At 41.9% G+C, this 21,402-nt stretch overlaps 2 protein-coding genes across 2 annotated transcripts in view; both read right to left on the bottom strand.

The window, feature by feature from the left end:
- The window catches only part of LOC307163769 (uncharacterized protein), a 129,539-nt gene that overhangs the window by 78,996 nt on the left and 29,141 nt on the right, over nucleotides 1–21,402 (bottom strand). The gene's annotated exons all lie outside the window — the stretch shown is intronic.
- LOC307163352 (uncharacterized protein) overlaps nucleotides 601–21,402 on the bottom strand; it is a gene marked incomplete at its 3' end in the record, with an annotated part of 222,469 nt that continues 201,667 nt past the window's right edge. The window contains exon 3 of the mRNA XM_079879384.1: nucleotides 601–668. Coding sequence (XP_079735510.1) covers nucleotides 601–668 — 68 coding nt within the window. The remainder of the gene's footprint in view (nucleotides 669–21,402) is intronic.

The following is a 21,402-nucleotide window of genomic DNA, read 5'->3' as shown; positions in this document are numbered from 1 at the left end:
TGGCAGCTAGGTGGCGCCGCGGGCCGTACACTCCGGTTTACAGTGAGTCAGCTCTCGTTCAGAGTTCATCGAAGTGGTTAGATACTTAAAGAAAAGAGATTTCTAAGCTTTAAGATGACACATATTTTGTGTTATTCCACGTTTGAAAAATTGGAAAACACTTTGCACCCCAGAAAGACGAGAGACTTGTTTTAGCTAAGTATGCATCATTTCGTGAGGAATATCTCGTGATCATTGGATTATGTTGTGTTTGGGCTATTTGTAATCGTGAGAATCTGCTGTCAATAAAGATGTTCGATTTTTCACAATCCATGCATGTTTCATGGATATATTTCATGGCTACTGCTACTTCATGTGTTAGAAGTCCATGAGGAATATCTTCAGATCTGAGTGATGGATTATGGCGAGTTTGGGCTCTTTTTAATCGTGAGAATCTGCCGGAAATAATGGTCAGCAAATAATTCAGCACTACTAAGGAGTTTATCAAATTGGCTACATTCATTGTAAATTTCAGACTCTAAGCTTTCAGATGTATCCAGCATCGGGACACTTCGGGTTTAAGGGTTTAAGAACTCCTGTAAAGCTCTCATGCCTCATGTTTTACTCACTTCGATGTTCAGTGTCGTCAGTTTTGTCTTCATCTGTGTCAATCAGATTTCCCTTCCAGTCTAGAACAGATTCTGTGCAGAATATTGAAAGGTTAGTCGTGCAGTTTAGGATTAATTTACTGATTAAACATAATATCTCTCCTCATCCACTGATCTTCTCTCACCTGTGACTGAGACTGTGATCAAGGTTTCTCCTTCATAATCCAGAACTCTGTATGTTCCAGTGTCAGTGACTGTAAACTCATTAATGATCAGAGTCTCGTCACTGACGGTCAGTCGATCACTGTTGACCCCGTGACCTCTCGTCCACACCTCTGTCCAGCCTTCACTAGAGTTTCTCTCCACTTTATCAGCATTGATCAACAGAACATCCAACTTCAGATCCTCTCCTTTCTGCACAGAGATCTCATCTGAGGAGGAACACAGACATTCATCATTAATCATTATTATAATAGTGTCATTTAATCAAGACCATAATCACATATAGGATTGAGGGAACAGATGTAAACACTGGAAAACCCCAATCCACTCTGAATATTAAAGCTGGTATCAGTGATTTCAGGCCCAAAAAAAAAATCACATTCATCTAATCTTTCCTAACGATCCGCTAGCTGCCCGCCCCATAACCATGCCGTCAAAAACCGCGTCTCTGTAGGCAGCCTAGGCTCTGAGATCTGCACACAAAAACGATTGGTTTCACCAACCACTCAAAACCAAAACAAATAGTGTTCCAACCAATCAGAGACGCGTTTTTTTGACGCCATGCTTATGGGGCGGGCAGCTAGCGGATCGTTAGGAAAGATTAGATGAATGTGATAAAAAAAAATTTGGTCCTGAAATGATACCACCTTTAAGTGTTTCTGCTGTTTCTAGTCCTGCACACAATACCAACACTATTAGAGGAGATCCAGAAACACATGATGATGGTTTGATCAGTTTTGACTTTACCATGAATATGAAGATGATACTCCAGGGTTTGTCGCTCCACTTCTGTCTGATCATTATTGTAATAAACTCTCAGAAAGTGTTTCCCAGCGTCACTGTAGATCAGATCCTTGATGACGACGTCACATGATCCTTCTTTAAACACTCGACCACTGCAGATTTTCTTCTCACACACACGGATGATTTTAGACCGTCTGATTAATCTGATCTCCACAATCTCTCTGTCCTCAGATCCACATGATAGAGAGACGTTTCCTCCCTTTATTCCTGACACAGCTTTAGTGGAGGATCCTGCAAACACACACAGCAATATTCACTCAATACACACTAGCAATACTGGAAAATAAATGTCTTAAATCAATATTATCTTAAATATTCTTTATTTAAATATTCTTTAGTTATTTTAGTAAAGTAGATTAAAATAGATAAATGAAGACAACAAGTAGCCAACAATATTAGAAGTGCCACATTACACAAGTTTCAAATGTTGATGACAGTATAAAACTATAGAGCTGAGAGACACAACAGAAAAACAACTGACAAGACTAGAATTAAAGTCGACATGAAATCAAAATTGACCCTATTTACTTTGTTAGCGCATATTACTAGTCTTGTGGTGAACAATTCATCCGCTCAAGTTAATACACAGAAAAAAATTGTTTGCCGTGGTAATCTTTAATCAAAGTCTGAAAAGTTACTTCCGGTCTGAAATGGCGTTCCTTTTCTGATGACGTAGGCTTGACGGCTTGGGTTGAAAAACGCTTAACCACTCCTCTCAAACCGTTAGTGCTATGAGCGAGAGATGGAGAGGAGGAGCGCTGACACTAAAACCCTGCCCTCTGTTCAATATTCCCTTTCACTTAACAAAACTGGAGAAAAGTCATTTGCAACTTCCGGTTCACGCAGACTTTAACTAGCAGAACTAGGGGCCCTATTTTAACGATCTGAAACGCAAGTATCAAGTGCAAAACGCAAGTAACTTTGTGGGCGGATCTCGGGCGCTGTTGCTATTATACTGGCGGGTATAATAAAGTAAATAGTAAATGACTCCTGCGCCCGACGCAAATCTAAAATGTGTTGGTCTGAAGTCGCTTCATTACTCATAGGTGTGGTTTGGGCGTAACGTGAAATAAACCAATCAGAGCGACATCTCACATTCCCTTTAAGAGCAGGCGCGCTTGTTCCATGGCGGATCGCTATTATAACGGCGGATTTGCCAGGAGCGGTTCACAGCCGAGGAGACCGACGTTCTCGTCAGGGCCGTAACACACAGAGAAGTGACATTGGGGATGGAGAAACACCCAGATTAGCTTCGGCTAAACAGGCGTATGATAATTTGGGTAAATGTGTAAGCTAGATTTATGCCTATTTTTTTACATCTTCATGGACACAACAATGATTTCCCACGTGTGGTAATATTTTTCATTGTATTAATGTATGATTTTCAAAAATTAAAACTGCTGCTTCTGTGTGTAGATGAGATAAGCAAAGTGTATGTGCGTTGTGCACACACTACATTATGGCCAAGCATGCGCCCTTAAAATAGCATCTGAATAACGCGCCACTGACTTTAGACGAGGTTTCTCCTGGTCAGTGGCGGAATTGTTTTCTGAAACTGCAAAATAGCACCAGGGAACGTTTGCGCCGGAACACGCCTCCTCTTTTCACTGAACCGCCCCGGGAGCGCAAGTTCATTCCCTAATTTACCAACGTGCGTCTGTGGAGGGTAAAGTCCGCTGTGTGTGGGTGCAAAATAGGAATGACACATGCGTCGCTGTACAAAGTAAATTGCGCTGGGTGCAAGATAGGGCCCTAGAACTTTTAGCTTGAACTAAAAATAATAATAATAACATAAATGATACTGACCGCTATAACTGATAAAGCACAGCAGAAGAAGAAGGAGATTCATCCTGATGAGAAAACAGAAGGTGTGTTATGTGACAGATACACACATTGTACACTCACTTTCATTTTATTGAAAGATTTTCATCCACATGTGGATCTTACATGATTAAAAAATGTTTTTATCTTTGTTTCTCCCATCATAGAAAGCACAAGGGACATGTGTGTGTGTTTTATTCAGTTGTAGACGGTGTAAATAGACATTAGTATACAGGGTTCCAGACTGCGACTTTTGAGAATGTGCAAGTTAAAATTTTATTTGGTCGCATTTGTGCTAGTGCACGGTCATATACTAGGGGAGATGGTTGCAACATGTAATTTTTCTCCAATCAGAAACAAGCTAGAGTGATGACACTCACACTGCACATGCACAGTTAGACCCTCCCCCCACCAAGAAGACAGTAGACATATTCAACATCTGCTGCTGCATTTATTGAACAAAACTTGTTTTGGAGGTATGAAAGTAAATTTTTTCATTAGATATATTTTTGTCATACTGTCCTGAAATTTTGTATGAATTAATCAAAACTTACTTCGTTTGAATTATTGTTTTGTTGACTTCTAAGTGACATGGTTAGCATGTCTCAAAGTCAGTGTGTCTAGCAGGAATATGATGTTCTGTCATGGCTGATAGGGTTGGGGACGGTTGCAACAAGTTATAAATTGCATGTTTAATAAAAGTTTGTTGCATTGCAAATTGTTCAATTCTTCCTGTCTGACACTAGCCTGGCTAACGTCAGACCAAGTCTCATTTGAGACTTGGTCTGGGAACCACGTGTACATTTTCTTGTATTTGAGGCGTGGTTTACGAATGCCCAGAGCCGTTTATTGGGCGCTATGAATATCTATCAAATGCGCCTGTATGTAGCTCATAGCCAATCGCTTCAATTATACCAGATGACGTATGTAGAGTGACAGAAATTCGACGAGGAAAAAGACGATGGGTCAAAGATTTATTTGTACACGATGGCGTTTAGCGAATATTACCGTTTGTGCAAGATAAACATGAGGGTAGAAGGTAATGTCAAGTCTGATGCCATGTTGGATCCATAGATATAAACAAACTGCTTCGGTGTCGTCATCGTCTTGCTGCTCCCTCCCCGTTCTGTGATTGGTTCCCTTTTTCAGGGGAAAATTTGGTCCATGGTGTCCAGACTGTCTAGCAGCGTGAAAAAAATCGTGCTGCGAGCAAGGCAGTATGGGGAAACCCAGGCTAGTCTGACACTGAAATATGGAGAGATTGAATAGCATCTGTAACACCTGCACACTGAATCTGTGTAGGCCTATGTTCTACACATGAACAAACAAAACTCAATAACTGTTATTTGATAAATATGACTAAATAAATAGGCTACAATAAAATTATTGAAATAAATAATACTATAATATTATAGTAGGCCTAAAACAGTTAATATTTTCAGAATTCTTTGCTCATTGAGACAAAAAGCTTAAGTTAATTAGTGAAATTGAAGGTATTTTTAACATGTTGCAACCGTCCCTGGGTCGGGGTCAGTTGCAACATCTGACTTCTTCCATTTAAATAAATACTGTGAACGATATGTCATATATAATCATCTTTAAATGGTATGGGTAATTAGCAGACAGATTCAAGTTTAATATATACAAATTTGGTTGGTCTTGTCCAAATAGTCTCTGAGTAATTGAGAGAAATGCAAAAAGTGTTGCAACTGTCCCCGGTCTCCCCTCAGTTAAATTCACGCATGAATTTTCCTGCATTGAACTTGTTTTAGCGCCCGCCAAAGTGAATTTTTGTCCCGCCAAAGTCTTATTTGATCGGTGAGTAATGTAGATGAACTGCTGCGCTTGTGACAGGGCGCCGGCACATGTGTAACTGAAAGAACGAGCAGAGAGAGACCTGGTCGCGCGCGCGCACTCTCTCTCTCTTCGGAGCCAGGCGAAAGTGTAAACAAGACTTCACCGTCTCCAAACTAAGCGCTGTCTTGCTCTCTCTCCCTCGCACATATTAATCAAAATAAATCGACACGATGGTAAAAGGCCGGAAGACCAAAGTTTCATGTGGAGCATTTAGAGATTTTTTTCCCTGAATTACCACTGGGTGTGAGTTGTGCTAAATAAGTTGCCTTATCTTTTCTGAAAAGCGTTCCGGGCATTAAGCTGACATAAAACAACACTTTAATTAAACGAAAAAAACTATCCAGTGATGAAATGTTTTCTGTGTTGACACAAATCTTGGTTGTCCATGTCCAGTGCTGGGATAATCACACAACGCGTATGACACGTCCAGTTCGCGAACTAATGACTCCTTTGAACCGATTCATTTTAATGAATGTTTAAAACAACTGATCTTTCCAACAGTGAACTCAGGAGACGTCTGAATCGGTGTATAACTAATCTGTAGCCTAACACTTTACAATAAGGTTCTGTTTATTACATAAATTACATATAAAGTACAGTTTGCTTAGGCTACTCAAGCTTAAGCTTCAAAATAAATAAAACCACTTGTTTTTTTGAAAAGCATATGACTACATTTTTCCACACAGTGCTATCAAGAATCGATAAGAGAATCGTTAAAGAATCGGATCGATAAGCAGAATCGTCAGTGGCATTGATATTGATAAAATCTTATCAATTCCCATCCCTAGTGAATACAGTAAAATTATAATCAAACACTGAAGAACATACATGTTTTTTTTAATAGTTTTTTTGAGAGTTAAAAGATTGAAACATTTTGCTAACATGAGGTCTTGTGTCACTGTCAGTCTTATTACATCAGTGCAAAACTAGGGTATGCAGATTAAGACCACTATTCATCAGCATGCATTGATTAATCCCATGGTATGTAGCAAAAAAAAAAAGTGCGACCAAATCATATGCTGGTGCGACCAACTGAGAAAGTTGGTAGCACCAGTGCGACCAACTGAGAAAGTTGGTAGCACCAGTGCAACCAAACAATCTCTGTTACCTTAAATTATACATTTATCTCTGTAAAGCTGCTTTGAAACAATCTACATTGTTAAAAGCGCTATATAAATGAGGATGACTTGACTTGGCTTGACTTGACAGTGGAAAAGTTAGTCTGGAGCCCTGGTATAACTAAAAGGAATAATAGTAGTTAATAGTCTATTATTGGCCTGTTTATCTGAGCTAATGGAACAAACAAAACAAGCCCTGAACATTAATAGAAGAACACATATTATACAGACACTTGATATTTAATCTTATTAGGTGATAAGTAAATGGAATTTGATATTTTACTTTGTTATGTTGGTAAAAGGTGTTCCCTTTCGTAAAGGGAACTCCCGCTGCATCGATACTCGATACTTTGGGGAATGCCTTCGGCATGAAGCGTCTGAAGTCAACTATGGAACTATTCCAATCTTGATTGGTGCAACGTCACCCGTGACGTCGCATGTGACGGTGATCCGGAAGCTACAAAAGGGTCACAGGAACCAGGAAATGTTAGCTTCTGGTCTTCAGCAAGCGCTCTATGTCATCTTGTCTGTTCTATTTGGTGTTGTTTGTCCCGTGAAAAGAGTATTATTTATGGCGGAAAAAGAGAAGCTATTCAGGCAGTGTGCGTCCCCTTGCCCACGTTATTTAAGCGAGGGTGACACACACTCGCTTTGTGTAGTTTGTCTGGGAGTGGAGCATGCACGGGCGGTGCTCGAGGGCGCTGTCTGTGCAAACTGTTTTCAATGAAAAAGCTCCGCTCCCGTTTGAGCTTGTTCGATCAATTAGATCAGGCTCGCGTTTCCAGTGCATCAGGTCCCGCGTCTGTTGAGGCAGCGCGGCGCTTGTATGCATGTGATTCACACGTGGGGCTGGCATATGATACTGAGACGGTTGCGACCCTTTCTCAGTGTTTATTAACCAGCTCCACTGGTCTCGCGCACGGTTCGGAAGCCCGCGCTGCGGCTTCTTCCGACCGTGTTAAAGACACAGCGTTTGATTTATCTGGCTCCGAGGAGTTAGATATTATCTATTAACACTGAATCACGTGGATAAGGGGATTCGCCACCCCATATTCCCGTTAGTGAGGAGTTGCTGGAGGTTGTAATCAGGGCAGTGGTTAAATTAAATGTTAAATGGCCATATAATAAGCAGGAAGCGACTAAGAAAAATAAAATGAATGAGCGCTTCCTGCAGACCCAGTCACAATCTTCGTGTCAGAGCCTTCCCTTTTTCACTGATCTCCATTCTGAGGTATCAAGATCGTGGAAAAATCCATTTTCATCTCAATTATTTTCCCCCATGTATATATTTACTCATCCATTAGGGAATCTAATGAAAATGGTTATTAGGTGATGGCTCGGGTTGAGGAATATTTTGCGAAATATTTTCTCCCTGACATTGCGTCACCCCTGATAGCTCAGACACTTCCCTCCAAATCTCGTACATCGAATTTGTTAGGGAAAGCATATATGGCGGTGGTCGAGCTGGTGCATGCCCACACACGATGGGGTTATTACAGGCATACCTGGCTGACCTCCTCAAGCAGGTGGATGATAACTGGGAGGTCTCACTCTATATTACTGAATATCGTAGAGTATCTGACTTATCTCTCCGTATTATTAAAGAGACGGCCCGTGCTATTGGCCGTTCTATGGCAGCACTAGTCGTCTCAGAGAGACATTTATGGCTTATTCGCTTGTGGATCGGGAAGAAAGACAGGGCTTTCCTTCTCGATGCTCCCCTTTCACCTTCTGGCCTCTTTGGCGACGCGGCAAGAACCGTTGTCGAGAGGCTTCAGGAGGCAGAGCGACAATCAGCTATCCCCAGTTGTCAGTCCAGGTCTCATGGGGTTGCTGCCAGGGGGCAGCCTCATGGGACAGCCGCCAGCTCCTCATATTTTGAGAAGGTTTCCTCTCGTGCCCCCCCGTATAAGGCTTGGGGCCAGAAGAAACATTCTCGCACGAAGCTCTCCATACCGAAGACAGGTCTGAGGACTGTCTCTCGGGCTAAGAGGGCTTCAGCTAAGAGGTCTTGTCGTAACACGCAGACCCTTATGGGTGTTCCCCCAGGAGAGCGAGTACAGGAGTTTCGCCCCCTTATGCAGCCCTTAGGAAATCGATGTTTGCTTCCCGCCGCCGATGGCGCTTCGGGACACATCGGCTTCCAGCGAACACAAATCGCAGTATCTGCCCGAAGACGTTGCGGCACTGTCGAGTTCGCCGCCTCTCAGGAGGTCTGTAGAGAGCATATTTCGGTTAGTTCCTGCCAGTTAGCTGCTTCAGGTCACCAAAGCCATTTGGAAATTTATAGCCGAGGCCAGTCTCGAGGGACTGGTCCCCATAATGGCATATTTAGACACCCCGAGGGGTCTTCAAAATATAGCCTGGGGGTCCTGCTTATGGTGGAGCTAATATACAAATATTATCTACTAAGGGTGGTTCACATGTCGGCCAGCCCCGAGCAGGGTCGGTTTTTGGAACAGGAAGTCTAGTCCCTCTTAACACAGGAAACCTCAAAGTGGGCTCTTCCTTGGTTACGGGAGCCCGGGTTCTACAGCTGGCACTTCATAGTTCCTATGAGGGGGGGAGTTAGGCCTTATTTTGGATCTCAGGGTACTGGATCAACCTCCGAGGGGGTTCAGATTCAAGTTACCGACTGTCAGTCAGACCAGCTCCGAGGACTGGTCTGTCTTGATAGATCCACAAGCTCCTTAACTCCTCTTTCCCTTCTAACCCCATCACAGGAAGTTTCCGAGATCCGCTTTTGGGGGGAAAAGCGCATCAGTTCTGGACTCTTCCAGTCGGCCTAGCCTTATCCCCTCGCACCTTCACTAAATGTATGGACACGGCCCTTGCTCCATTGAGACTTCAGGGGGTCCGTATCTTATAGATGACTGGCTCATTTTGGCTCAGTCAAAAAGAACTAGCAATTCAACATCGAGATGTTGTTTTGCGCCATCTGAGGTGCGTGGGGTTGAGTCTCAATGTCAAGAAAGGTTCCTTAACTCCTCTTCAGAGGACTACGTCCCTGGGAGTAGAGTGGGACTTAGTCACAATGCGGGCACAATTGTCTCCTGCTTGTATAAATACTATCTTAAACACAATGAAGAGTATTAGGTTAGGCCAGGCTATCACTGTCAAACACTTTCAAAGAGTTTTGGGTCTTATGGCTGCAGCTTCCACGGTAGTACCCTTTGGTCTGCTCCATATGAGGGCCTTGCAGTGGTGGCTCAGGAACAAGGGATTTTCTCCTCTGGGAAACCCTTTTCGTGCAATCAGAGTTACGCGCAGATGCCTTCGTTCTCTTGTCGTATGGAAGAAACCATGGTTCCTGTCTCAGGGCCCGGTTTTGGGAGCACCATGTGAGAGAAAAACTCTGACCACGGATGCGTCCCTCATGGGCTGGGGTGCTGTTATGGAGGGCCGTTACACCCGAGGTACTTGGAAAGACCATCATCTCACATTGTATATTAATCGCTTGGAGATGTTGGCTGTATTTTTTGCCCTGAGGCACTTCCTTGTAGACCTCAGAGGCCATCATGTTCTTGTTAGGACAGACAATATGTCGGTGGTCTCTTATATCAACCGCCAAGGAGGTTTGAGATCTCGCCCTCTTTGTAGACTGGCGCATCAAATTCTTCTTTGGTCCCAGGACAAATTTCTCTCTGTCAGATCTATTTATATTCCTGGGGTTGAAAATATGGGAGCAGACATCCTGTCGAGGCAGGGGCCGAGGCCCGGGGAATGGTGGCTCCACCCTGAAGTGGTTGAGCTTATATGGAGAGAGTTTGGCCGGGCGGAGGTTGACCTGTTCGCTTCTCATGAGAACTCTCATTGCCCGCTCTGGTACTCTCTCTCACATCCAGCTCCTTTGGGCTTGGATGCCACGGTACAGATGTGGCTGAGGTCACATCTGTATGCTTTCCCCCCGATCGCTCTGCTCCCTGGGGTTCTAGAAAGGGTCAGGAGGTACGGAGTGAGACTACTCCTTGTAGCTCCGTACTGGCCGGCCCAAATTTGGTTTTCGGACCTTATTAGTCTCTTGGAGAGTCCTCCATGGAAAATTCCTATTAGGAGAGATCTTCTGTCTCAGGCTGATGGTATATTATTTCATCCCCGACCAGAGTTATGGAGACTATGGGTCTGGCCCCTGAGGGGGTCCCACCCATAATTAGGTTGCCCTTTCCACCGAGGTGGTCAGGACATCCATACCAGAACCCCACTCTACTAGGAACTAAACAATTAAGTTAGGGAGGGCATTGAACCCAGTTTATTACTGCCCACTGGCTTCAGTACTGGTGTTCCATCCCGCTCTCTAACGGGATCTCCTGTTCATGCTTAGGGCCTCTGTGGCGGCCTCAGTGCCCTCCGCAAGCCTCTAAGGGTGTTCTCGAAAGGACGTTCCCACTGAAACTCCATGTTCCTGTAGATTGGAGGATGAATCCTGTCATCCAGCCTATTGGCATCAGGCTGATGGGTTATCCCTGGCACCCATCATGTCCTGTGGGTGAGGTATACAAATATATATTTGAGATATATAAGTATATATAGGAGAATCTATTGAGTCTGCTTCCTGCTCGTCTTACTCCCTGGAAGAGTGGTGGTGCTGCCCCCTCTTACTTGCTAGCGTGGGAGCCACTCAACGTTATTTTTGCCCGGTACTGAGGTACTTGTAGGCAATGTTAAGATTCTTCAGGTATTCCATCCTCCATCGCATGTGTCGGATGGTCAAGGTCGTAGCCTTTGAGGTTCCTACATTAGGACTCAGGCTGAGAGGAGTCAGTCCATCTAGTTATGCATCAAGGGTTAGGAGCTATTCCCTTTATTAAGAGTACAGTTGGTTATCTAAAACCACTCATATTTGAAGTACAAGGTGCGCTTCTGCCTTCACCTCTCATCTAATATTTTCTACTGTCTGGGGCTCCCAGCCATGAGGTCAGTCGAGCCTCCGGCTCCAGACCTCCCCTTCTTGCACCAAATCTTATGACAAGCTAGTTTGGATCTGCCCTCTACTCATTCTATCGTCCGTGAGTGTACCAGATGCTTTATACCAGGGCGTTTTTTCTCTCAGTGTGGCGGCGTGGGTATTCGTTCCCCAAAGTATCGAGTATCGATGCAGCGGGAGTTCCCTTTACGAAAGGGAACGTCTCGGGTTACGTATGTAACCCTCGTTCCCTGAGTAGGGAACGAGACGCTGCATCCCTCGGCCACACTTTTCGCGCCCCTGAGAACGACTTGCTTTGACCAATTAGAAGCTAACATTTCCTGGTTCCTGTGACCCTTTTGTAGCTTCCGGATCACCGTCACATGCGACGTCACGGGTGACGTTGCACCAATCAAGATTGGAATAGTTCCATAGTTGACTTCAGACGCTTCATGCCGAAGGCATTCCCCAAAGTATCGAGTATCGATGCAGCGTCTCGTTCCCTACTCAGGGAACGAGGGTTACATACGTAACCCGAGACGTTTTTCTGCATGTTTGGTCTGAGTTTGTTGCTTTACACTGTTTGACCAGCAGGAGTCGCCAGCATGTGGGGATTCGAAACAGTGAATCATTTTGCGAACCAATTGGTTCAATCGAATCGAAGCTTTGAAAAGATTCGTTTCTCCCATCAAAGAGTATAGAAGGGCTTCTATACTCTTTGTCACTACAGGACACTGCTAAATAAAACTAAACGTTTGCACTTTGCAGACGCTCCTTTCAGAACAGTGTCTCTGCCTTCCTCCACATGTTCATCTGTGTTTAACTGAGAGCTGAGTAGAAAGATTTGTGGATGAAGCGACGTCGAGCATGAATCGATACACCTAATTGTTTGCCGATATGGTAATATGTTTAAATACAGAAAAAAAGAGCGATGGATGAGGTGAATATTTACAATCCGTTAACTTGTTGGAAACAAAACTTTGGGTTTATAAATGTATATATATATATATATTTTTTAAAAACATGTTTTAGAGGTTAATTTTCCAGCTACCAACCAATCGGAGTAATAATGCTAAAACATACATTTATATTAATAACCCCACTATAAAACATAAACCATACAAATAATTGTCTTAATACATCCACTGAAAAAATTCCTTAACATCAGCAGGGTGAGTTTCCCACAAACAGACAAAACTACTGGGGTATAAGAACACAAAACACACAAGCTATATATTTAAAAATGTGAAAACTTACATGGTAAAAGTTCTGCATGGGTCTTGTTCAGTCTTCATCATCACACAGCTCAGAGTGGACTGCAGCACAAATGTTCATACGCATAAATAGGCTATATATATTGCAGAAATATGTTGACAGATTCCTCTGAACAGTGCCGCTGCTAGCCATTTTGGTGCCCTAAGCATAATTCCTTTATGATGCCCCCCACCCCGACCCCGAGAAAAAAAACGTTTGTTTTTGCCAGTTTAACTTTATATTACCAAACATAAAACTCAATACCAATAACACAATAGCGGCATCACAGTATAAAACTTAAGAACACTAAAAAGAGAAAGTAAAATCTTCACAGCTTTGCTGACTTTGTAATGTAGAATAGCCAACACACACTACACATTTGAAAGTGCAAACTTTTCTTCAGTAAACAGAATAGCAAAATAAAAAAATTCTTAAAATAATCCAGACATGTTTTTCCCAAATTCAATGTCACTTTGAATAAATTACATTTATTAGACAAAATATTCAAACAAAGAATCTCATACTGGAAAAAATTATAAACATTTAAAACTGAAAGCATGGCAGGAGTTCTCCCCCTTTATTCCTTATGTATCAACTATTTGATAAATATAATATAATATAATATAATATAATATAATATAATATAATATAATATAATATAAAAGCATAATAGAATGAGGTGCAATAATGCACACAATTAAACAGTATTGTTTGCTTTATATCATTCATAATGACATTTTATATTTTTTATATATTTAACAGGAATTGTTAGCCTACCATGTGCACTGCACTGACTGCTAATGTTAACTGTTACTGAGAAAGTATCAACCACCGTCACGTAATAAACCATAAATTACTGCTCAATATCTAAAGAAAGATAGTAAAGAAAGTAACAGCTAGCTGGCGTCTGTTATTTGTATTGCTTTGTATTAGGTAATGTTTAACAGTAAAATCTCAATTTAGCTTGCACCGAAGTTATAAGTTATAATAACATAAGTCAGCAAGTTCGAGGCGCGTTAGCAGCAGCACATGCAGCACATTTCCCGTATTTAAGAATGATTAAACATGGACTTACCTGCAAGTGATGCACGGGCATCATCTCGCAGTTTCCTCTTCTTTCTTTTCTCAGATCCTAACTCCTGCTGTCTTTTAGGGGCCATTTCCAAAAAAGTCGCCTACTGTCTGTCTGTCAAACTTCGTCCGCGCGAACGCGAACGCGTCCTTCGCAAAGGCGCCCGCGCAAACAACCGGCACGGACCATGCAACGCGGGGGGGGGGCAGTACTTTCTAGACTAGAGCAATTAAATTATCTTGTTCCCCCTTTTTTGTTACATAATAATGGCTAAAATGTGCCTAATAATATTTCTATAGGCTAATGAAATAATATCGGCATTATAATTTTTTTTTCATTAGGCTATTTTTGGTGCCCCCTCAGCACTTGGTGCCCTACGCACAGCGCGTGATGCGCGTGGTGGGAGCGGCGGCGCTGCCTCTGAAGGAAATGGTTTTGTTTTGATGCAGAAAAAAAACATATTGCTGGACTCGTCGAGAACAACTAGAACATTTTGTCAAGATCAATGACCGAGTCCAACACGAGTCCTGAGATGATAGAGAAGCGTCTAGAGCCTGAACTGGAGAACTACAGCACTAGATTACTGATCCACAGATCCTCAGCACACTTTAGCATTAGCCGAGTTTCCACTTCCTAAAATGTAACAATATATCTAGCGTTTTCTGTAAAGCTGCTTTGAAACAATGTGTCATGTGAAAAGCGTGATAGAAAGAAGCGAAATTATGTGATCTGTCACTCACCATCGCGCGCTGCCTGCCGGACTTCAAGATGAGCGCGATGCGCGCGCTTTATATACAACTCACTCACTCTCTTACACACACACACGCCCCTGAGAAAAGAAGCTACTCATCAGACGGCAATACCATATAGGTGATGCTAATGAATATCACAGTGATGTGCTGAAAAAAAACTCACATTAGAGGAGAAACTCGAGCCACTTCTACAGAAAACACACACACACACACACACACAATAGCAACATCATAGCAGACTTCAGTGACGGGGAGTCTACGGGAACGCTCTCTCAGAGTTAAGAACAAACATTCGTTCAGAGTTATCTGCTCTTTAATAATGTTCTCAAAACGTCAGCACAAAAACATGGTTTATGGAGCATTTCTTTGTTGACACGTTTCATTTGGACGTTCGTCTGACGTTGTTATTTATTTATTTTTTTCAGAAAGTTCAGAGAACATTCAAAAGTAACATTCCATAATGTTTGAAGAATGATACAATGTAACGTTTCCTTAACGTTCACATAACCAAGAAGAAAAGCTTTTAAAACATTTCAAAAACTAAAGATTTTTAAACGTTGAGAAAACATTCAGAAATAATTCATAACTTAATGATCGTCAGATGTTCGTCATATGATGATCTCGTTATTATCGCTGTTTAGAGTGATAAAAACCCTCGAAAGTTCCGATGCTCATCAAACAGAATCAGAAATTTATCAGAAGTCAGAATCAGAAATTTATAATTCAAAAATTTGTTTAACATTTCTCATTTTCATTCAGAAATGACAAAAAAAGACTACATAGACATATTTAAAAAACAATAAAAAGACAAAACAAAATCTAATACAAATTAACTTTAATTAATACCAATTCCATAGTGTAAGTATTTCAATGATATACTAACGCTGACGTATAGTGTAAATGTCATGATTAGCATTCCTCTGCTTTTGAAATATGACTCAGTTTATATTTCTGTATGATACTGAGCTGACAAATGCCACTGTTATACTTTTGGGGCAGTGTTTTCAGACATGCAAGCACAATGACTCAACATGAACATCTTTCTAACTTCTGTTATTTAATGGCTGCAAAGTAAAAACAGTGAGTAATCTGCAGATCAGTTCCCTCTCCTCGGTCTTCCTCATTTTTAGGGGGCTCCACAAACATGTCTGAGCGATTATGATCAAACCTCCTGAGAGTTACAGTAATACACACACAGACTGACCTTCACATGATCATCATGAACTGATAAACAGTTTCACTCTTGTTTGAATATTATTTATTTTACTGAAAATGAACCACAAATGATTATGATTGTTTGAGTCTTTCCCACAACAGAAGTGTAAGATCTGGCCAGCAGAACCACATCTGAACCGCACTGGTGAATCATCAGTGGTGACCTACAGAAATGCTGATATTTTGAGTTGTGAAATAAAGCACATAAATGTGTCTTTTAGCTGATTTGTGGCTCGTCATAAATGCACGTTTCGCTGCTCTCCATCCTTTCTGGTGTCCACGATGGTAAATGATTCCTCCTGCGATGACTGTAGTCAGAAACACACACACAGCCAGTCCAACACCAGCGAACATCAACACACACTCCGTCACCGTCACTCCATCTACAGAGACACAAGAGTTACTCACTCTTTATTGGCATCAATGGTTCCATGAAGAGCCATAAAAAGGTTCTTTATGATGGAAAAGTGTTTTTGATCATTAAAATGTTCTAGAAAAAAATGGTTCTTCAAAGATCTGTTCACTGAAAGTTTCTTTGCCGACCCAAAAATGACTCATGATTGTACAGACGATGAACTTTTTAGCTTTTGCTTTGATAACTTATATTGCTGAACTAGAACTAGAGTCGTGAGAAAATGAAACACAATGAAGAATAACATCGACTCTCGTCTGTGATCTCCACTTCTCCTGGCGGCTCTGGGATAGAGTTATATTTCTCTGCTAATCTGAAAATATTTTACACATGTGATCACTTTATCAAACACAAAGAGAAGTTCATTAAGACTAAAGAATATTATAGTTTCAATATTATTACAGCAGCAAACCTCTCCTCAACAACACATGATCTGAGGAATAACTCGTGTCTGGATCCATCAAATCCATCAGATCCATGATCCATCAAATCTTTCCGCTCCACAAAAGGTTCATTATAGTGGAAAAAGGTTCTTTAGGTTATAAAAATGTAAGAAAATAAGATCTGATCACTGAAAGGTTCTTTAAGGAACCAAAAATGGTTCGTCTATTGGCATATAACATATTTTTATGAGTGATGTACAAGTGAAGATTGAAATATATTGAGCAAAAGTAAAATCATTTACAAAAACATCAACATTGAAGAAGTTGTGAAGATAAATGAGAAATAAAGTCCTGAATCTGACTCTGTTACTCCAGTAATAACTCGCGTGACTGCAGTGATCTCTAAATCTGCAGCGGCTGTATTGCTTGTTTTCGCAGATATTAGTGGGTTTGTTGTGGAGAATACTGATGAAACCAGGCGATCTCATATCTGTGGGTCATGTTGCAGTTCAGACTGATTCTGTCCTTCAGCTCGACTCTGAACAGAGTCTCTTCATCTTCAGGAACATCTGGAGGAACATCAACTGAGCCTGAACATTATTTAGAGGAAATCATCTGTTATTTAAGGGTTAAAATGATCAGTTAAAGCATAGAGTAAATTTACCTCTAGAAGTGATGTGAATAATCCTGAATGAAAACACAAAAGAACATGATGTTCTCCATTGTGTCTGTCGCTCGCAGTGTTGGGCAAGTTACTTCGAAACTGTAATGCGTTATTTATTACTTGTTACTGTCATTTCAAAGTAATTTGTTACATTACAATATTACTGTATTTAAAATGTAAGGCATTACACTACTATTGCATTACTTTTAAGTTACTCTCACCAAAATAACTGCCAATATGGATTTGGCAATCTAAATGTAGCGTATGATGCTCAATTAGCTCATTACACATCCAGTAGAAGGTGATGTGGTATCCGACTGAGCTTGGACCCATAAGAAATTTTACCATGATGTACTATAGTACATACCATGGTATACCATAGTAGTACCATGGTAGTACCATGGTACCTTACATCTAACCATGGTACATGTAGGTTTCCACTGAATGAAGCCCTAGCTTGACACTTTGTCCACTCCCTTCGTCAGAATCCACATCAATAAATCCACAGGACCACTCGTGAAAAAATGTATCCGTTTACTCAGTTAGCAAAAAACATCAGCACAGGAATATGACAGAAAATGAAATGATTAATTAACGACAAAAGGAGATAGAGAAAAAAGGTCAAAAAACTGTGAGGCTCCACTCTAGCTAGCCTGACTGTTCACTCTGAAAACTTTTTCTATTCTCGCGAGAGTATTCCAAACAATTAAAGGTACATGCAGTTAAAGGTAAAAAAGCGATAACAGTCCTCTATTCCCAAAATATCACCAAAGTAATATAAATGCACTCTAAATTATCCATACATATTTTAGATAATTACAAAATTAACTCCTTGCATTACTGTAAATATTAACTGCATCAACTTGTAAATACTGTAAATATTACCTTCAATTTCCTCCACAAAAATGAATCATGTAAATTACTATTTAACGCATAAATTAAAATTATTTATCAGTTAACTCCATTTAGGCTCCTACATTACCGGCCCCTAATTGTTATCAATGTCCTTGAAACAATTACTCAAAACTTAAATTAAAGGAGCCTACATGCTAACTAACAAACTATCTAAAGAAATATTCTTGGTCTTCTCCCCGTCCGAAATAGGGTCTTTCCTTTGGAACAGTTTAGGCTATAAATTGTCCTCAGATCCTTGAAGAAGACATAGCTTTGTTATCGGACGACAAAGCTCGCTGCTCTTAGTCTTGACTTTCACTTGACGAACGAAGCCTTTCTTGTCAGGAAAAATCTCTACAATTCTTCCAAGTGGCCATGAATTTCTGGGCGATGTATCATCCACAATCAGCACTACATCACCAACACTGAAGTTTCTTCCAGGTGTGGACCATCGTTGACGTTCCTGGAGCTGCATAAGATATTCTTTACACCAGCGTTTCCAGAAGACATCCGCGAGGTACTGGACTTGCCTCCATCTGCGGTTAGCATACTGGTCATCCTTGCTGAACACTCCTGGGGGTAACTCAGGCTTGACCTTGAGTAACAAAAGGTGGTTGGGCGTTAAGGCCTCTAAATCGTTGAGATCTGAAGATGCCTGGGTGATTGGCCTGCTGTTTATGATGGCCTCAGCTTCACACAGTAAGGTATGGAGACCTTCTTCATCCAAAAGTTGTTCCTTCACTGAGATGTTCAGAATTTTTCTCACCGAGCGGATCAGCCGCTCCCAGCTTCCTCCGTGGTGAGAACCTGTTGGCGGATTAAAGTGCCACTGAATTCCCTTCTCTTGCAAGTTCTTTGCTATCTTGCTGGTGTTCCATTCTTTTATTGATTTCTTTAACTCAGTGTCAGCCGACCTGAAGTTGGTTCCATTATCAGAGTACATCTCTTTGACTTGTCCTCTTCTTGCAATAAATCTTCTAATTGCATTGAGGCATGCATCAGTGTCAAGTGAAGATGCTACTTCTAGATGTACGGCTCGTATGGCAAGACATGTAAAGATGACACCATATCTCTTTATTTGCCCTCTTCCTCTTTTCACCAGAAATGGACCAAAGTAGTCAACACCGACTCTTGTGAATGGAGGACTGTCAGGCAGGACCCTGCATCTTGGTAGATCAGCCATGAGTTGCTTACCGGCAGTTCCGTGTAATTTCTTACAACTGATGCACTTGGACAAGAACTTTCTAATAGCACCGTTTGCTCCGGGGACCCAGAATCTTTGACGCAGTTGTGCCAACATATGATTTCTCCCGGCATGAGCTGTAACATTGTGAATGTGCTTCAGCACAAGCATCGTGATGTGTGAATCTTTTGACAAGATGGCTTGCTGCTTGGAATCCTCTGGCATAGCTGCGCGACTCATCCTTCCACCAACTCTAATGACTCCGTTTTGAAGTACAGGGTTCAGCTTGTAGAGTGAACTACTCTTCTTTACCCTTTGATGTTCCTTTAGCATAATCAAGTCTTCTTTGAAGCTTTGTTTTTGAAAGTATTTCACAATTTCTCTTTCTGCTTCAGTCAAACCTTCACAGGTTAGGTGTGTTCCTTTGAAAGCTTTCTTGAACTGATTAATTCTGTTTTCTCCGTGTGAGTTTGGTTCCTTTCTCATTGCTTTCAGTTCCTTAAGCAAATCTTTGAATTTCAGAAACCAGGCCACAGCGCGTTTTAGTTTTGTCCAGGATGAGTAATAGGTCATCAACTGTTCAAAAGCATCTTTGGGCTCTTGCGTCTGAATAACATGCGCTTGAACTACCTTTTTAACCTCTGAGTCGTCAATGTCCAGCATTCCAGGATCTGGATTTTTGGGCCACTGGTCTTGTGCACAGAGCAGGAAACTTGGTCCTGAAAGCCAGCTTTCACTATTCAAGAATGCTTCAACAGTCTGTCCTCTCGAGACATGATCAGCAGGATTCAGATTGGTATTAACGTATCTCCACTGTGAAGTCTGAGAGTGCTCCAGGATTGTTGTGATCCTATTGGCAACGAAAGTCTTGAATCTTGTGCCTTCGCTGTTCAAATACTTCAGCACAGCCGTGCTATCTGTCCAAAATATTGACTCGTTAAGTTCCAGTTCAAGCTCTTTCTTCAGAAGCTTGTCCATCTTGACGGCAACTGTGGCTGCAGTCAATTCCATTCTTGGTATGGTTGGAGACTTTAAGGGCGCAATCCTTGCCTTTGCCATAATCAGGGTGGATTGAGCTTCACCGCTTGCAGTGCGTAGCAGTAGGTAACTTGTTGTGCCGTATGCGTCTTGACTAGCATCAGCAAAATGATGTAACTGTGCAAAGACTGGCGCACCAAACTGCTTTGACTTAACACATCTGTCAACTCCAAAGGTCTCAAGCTGTTGCAATCCAGACATCCACCTTTTCCAACTCTTAATGACATTATCAGGCAGGTCTTCATCCCAGCTATACTTCTGCCGGCATAAGTCTTGCAAGATTCTTTTGGCAGGCAGTACCACTGGAGCAAGAAAACCCATCGGGTCAAAAATGGAACAGACGAGGGAAAGCAGGCCTCTCCTAGTGTGTGGTCGAACCTTGAGGTTGATTTTGAACTTGAACTGATCCGTTTCGGCACACCACTGGATTCCCAATGCTCTCTCCATTGGCAAGTTATCTTCATCCAAGTCCAAATCCTGAAAACCCTTGGCCCTTTCCTCTTCAGGAATGGAGTTGAGCAACCTTCGACTGTTACTCGACCATTTCGTTAGTCGAAATCCACCTTTTGCCAACATGCTCCTCAAGTCAGCGCAAAGGGTAATTGCGGTGTCTTCATCTGCAACTGACTTAAGACAATCGTCTACATAAAAATTTTTCTTCACTGTTTTGGCAACTTCTTGACCAAATTCATCCTCAAAATCTGTAGCACATTTCTGAAGTGCAAAAGTTGCAACACTTGGCGAAGACGTCGCACCAAAAATGTGGACCAACATCTTGTGTTCAACAAGTGCCTGCTTACAGTTCCCCTCGGGCCACCAAAGAAACCTGAAGAAATCCGTGTCTTCATCGCTGACTCTGACCTGGTGGAACATAGCCTCCACGTCAGCCATGACCGCCACGGTCTCTTGTCGGAACCTTAAGAGGACCCCCACCAGCGAGCTTGTTAGGTCCGGTCCCTGCAGGAGCTGTTGGTTCAGCGATGTTCCTTGAAAGCTCGCTCCACAATCAAAAACAACACGCAGTTTTTGCTTAACTGGATGTCTAACTCCGTGATGAGGCAGATACCATGTTCGTCCCTCAGTTGGCTGACATTCAACGCTATCCAGCTTCACTGCGTAGCCTTTCTTGAGGAGGTCATCCATAAATGCAACATATTCTGCATGAAACTTGACATCTCTGGAGAATCTTTTCCGTAGGTTCAACGCACGTTGCTCTGCGACTG

The sequence above is a fragment of the Squalius cephalus genome (genome assembly GCF_949319135.1).
Source record: "Squalius cephalus genome assembly, chromosome: 8".
Classification (NCBI taxonomy): Eukaryota; Metazoa; Chordata; class Actinopteri; order Cypriniformes; family Leuciscidae; genus Squalius; species Squalius cephalus.
The sequence above is the reverse complement of the archived record's forward strand: the minus strand, read 5'-3'. Positions and strand labels throughout refer to the sequence as shown.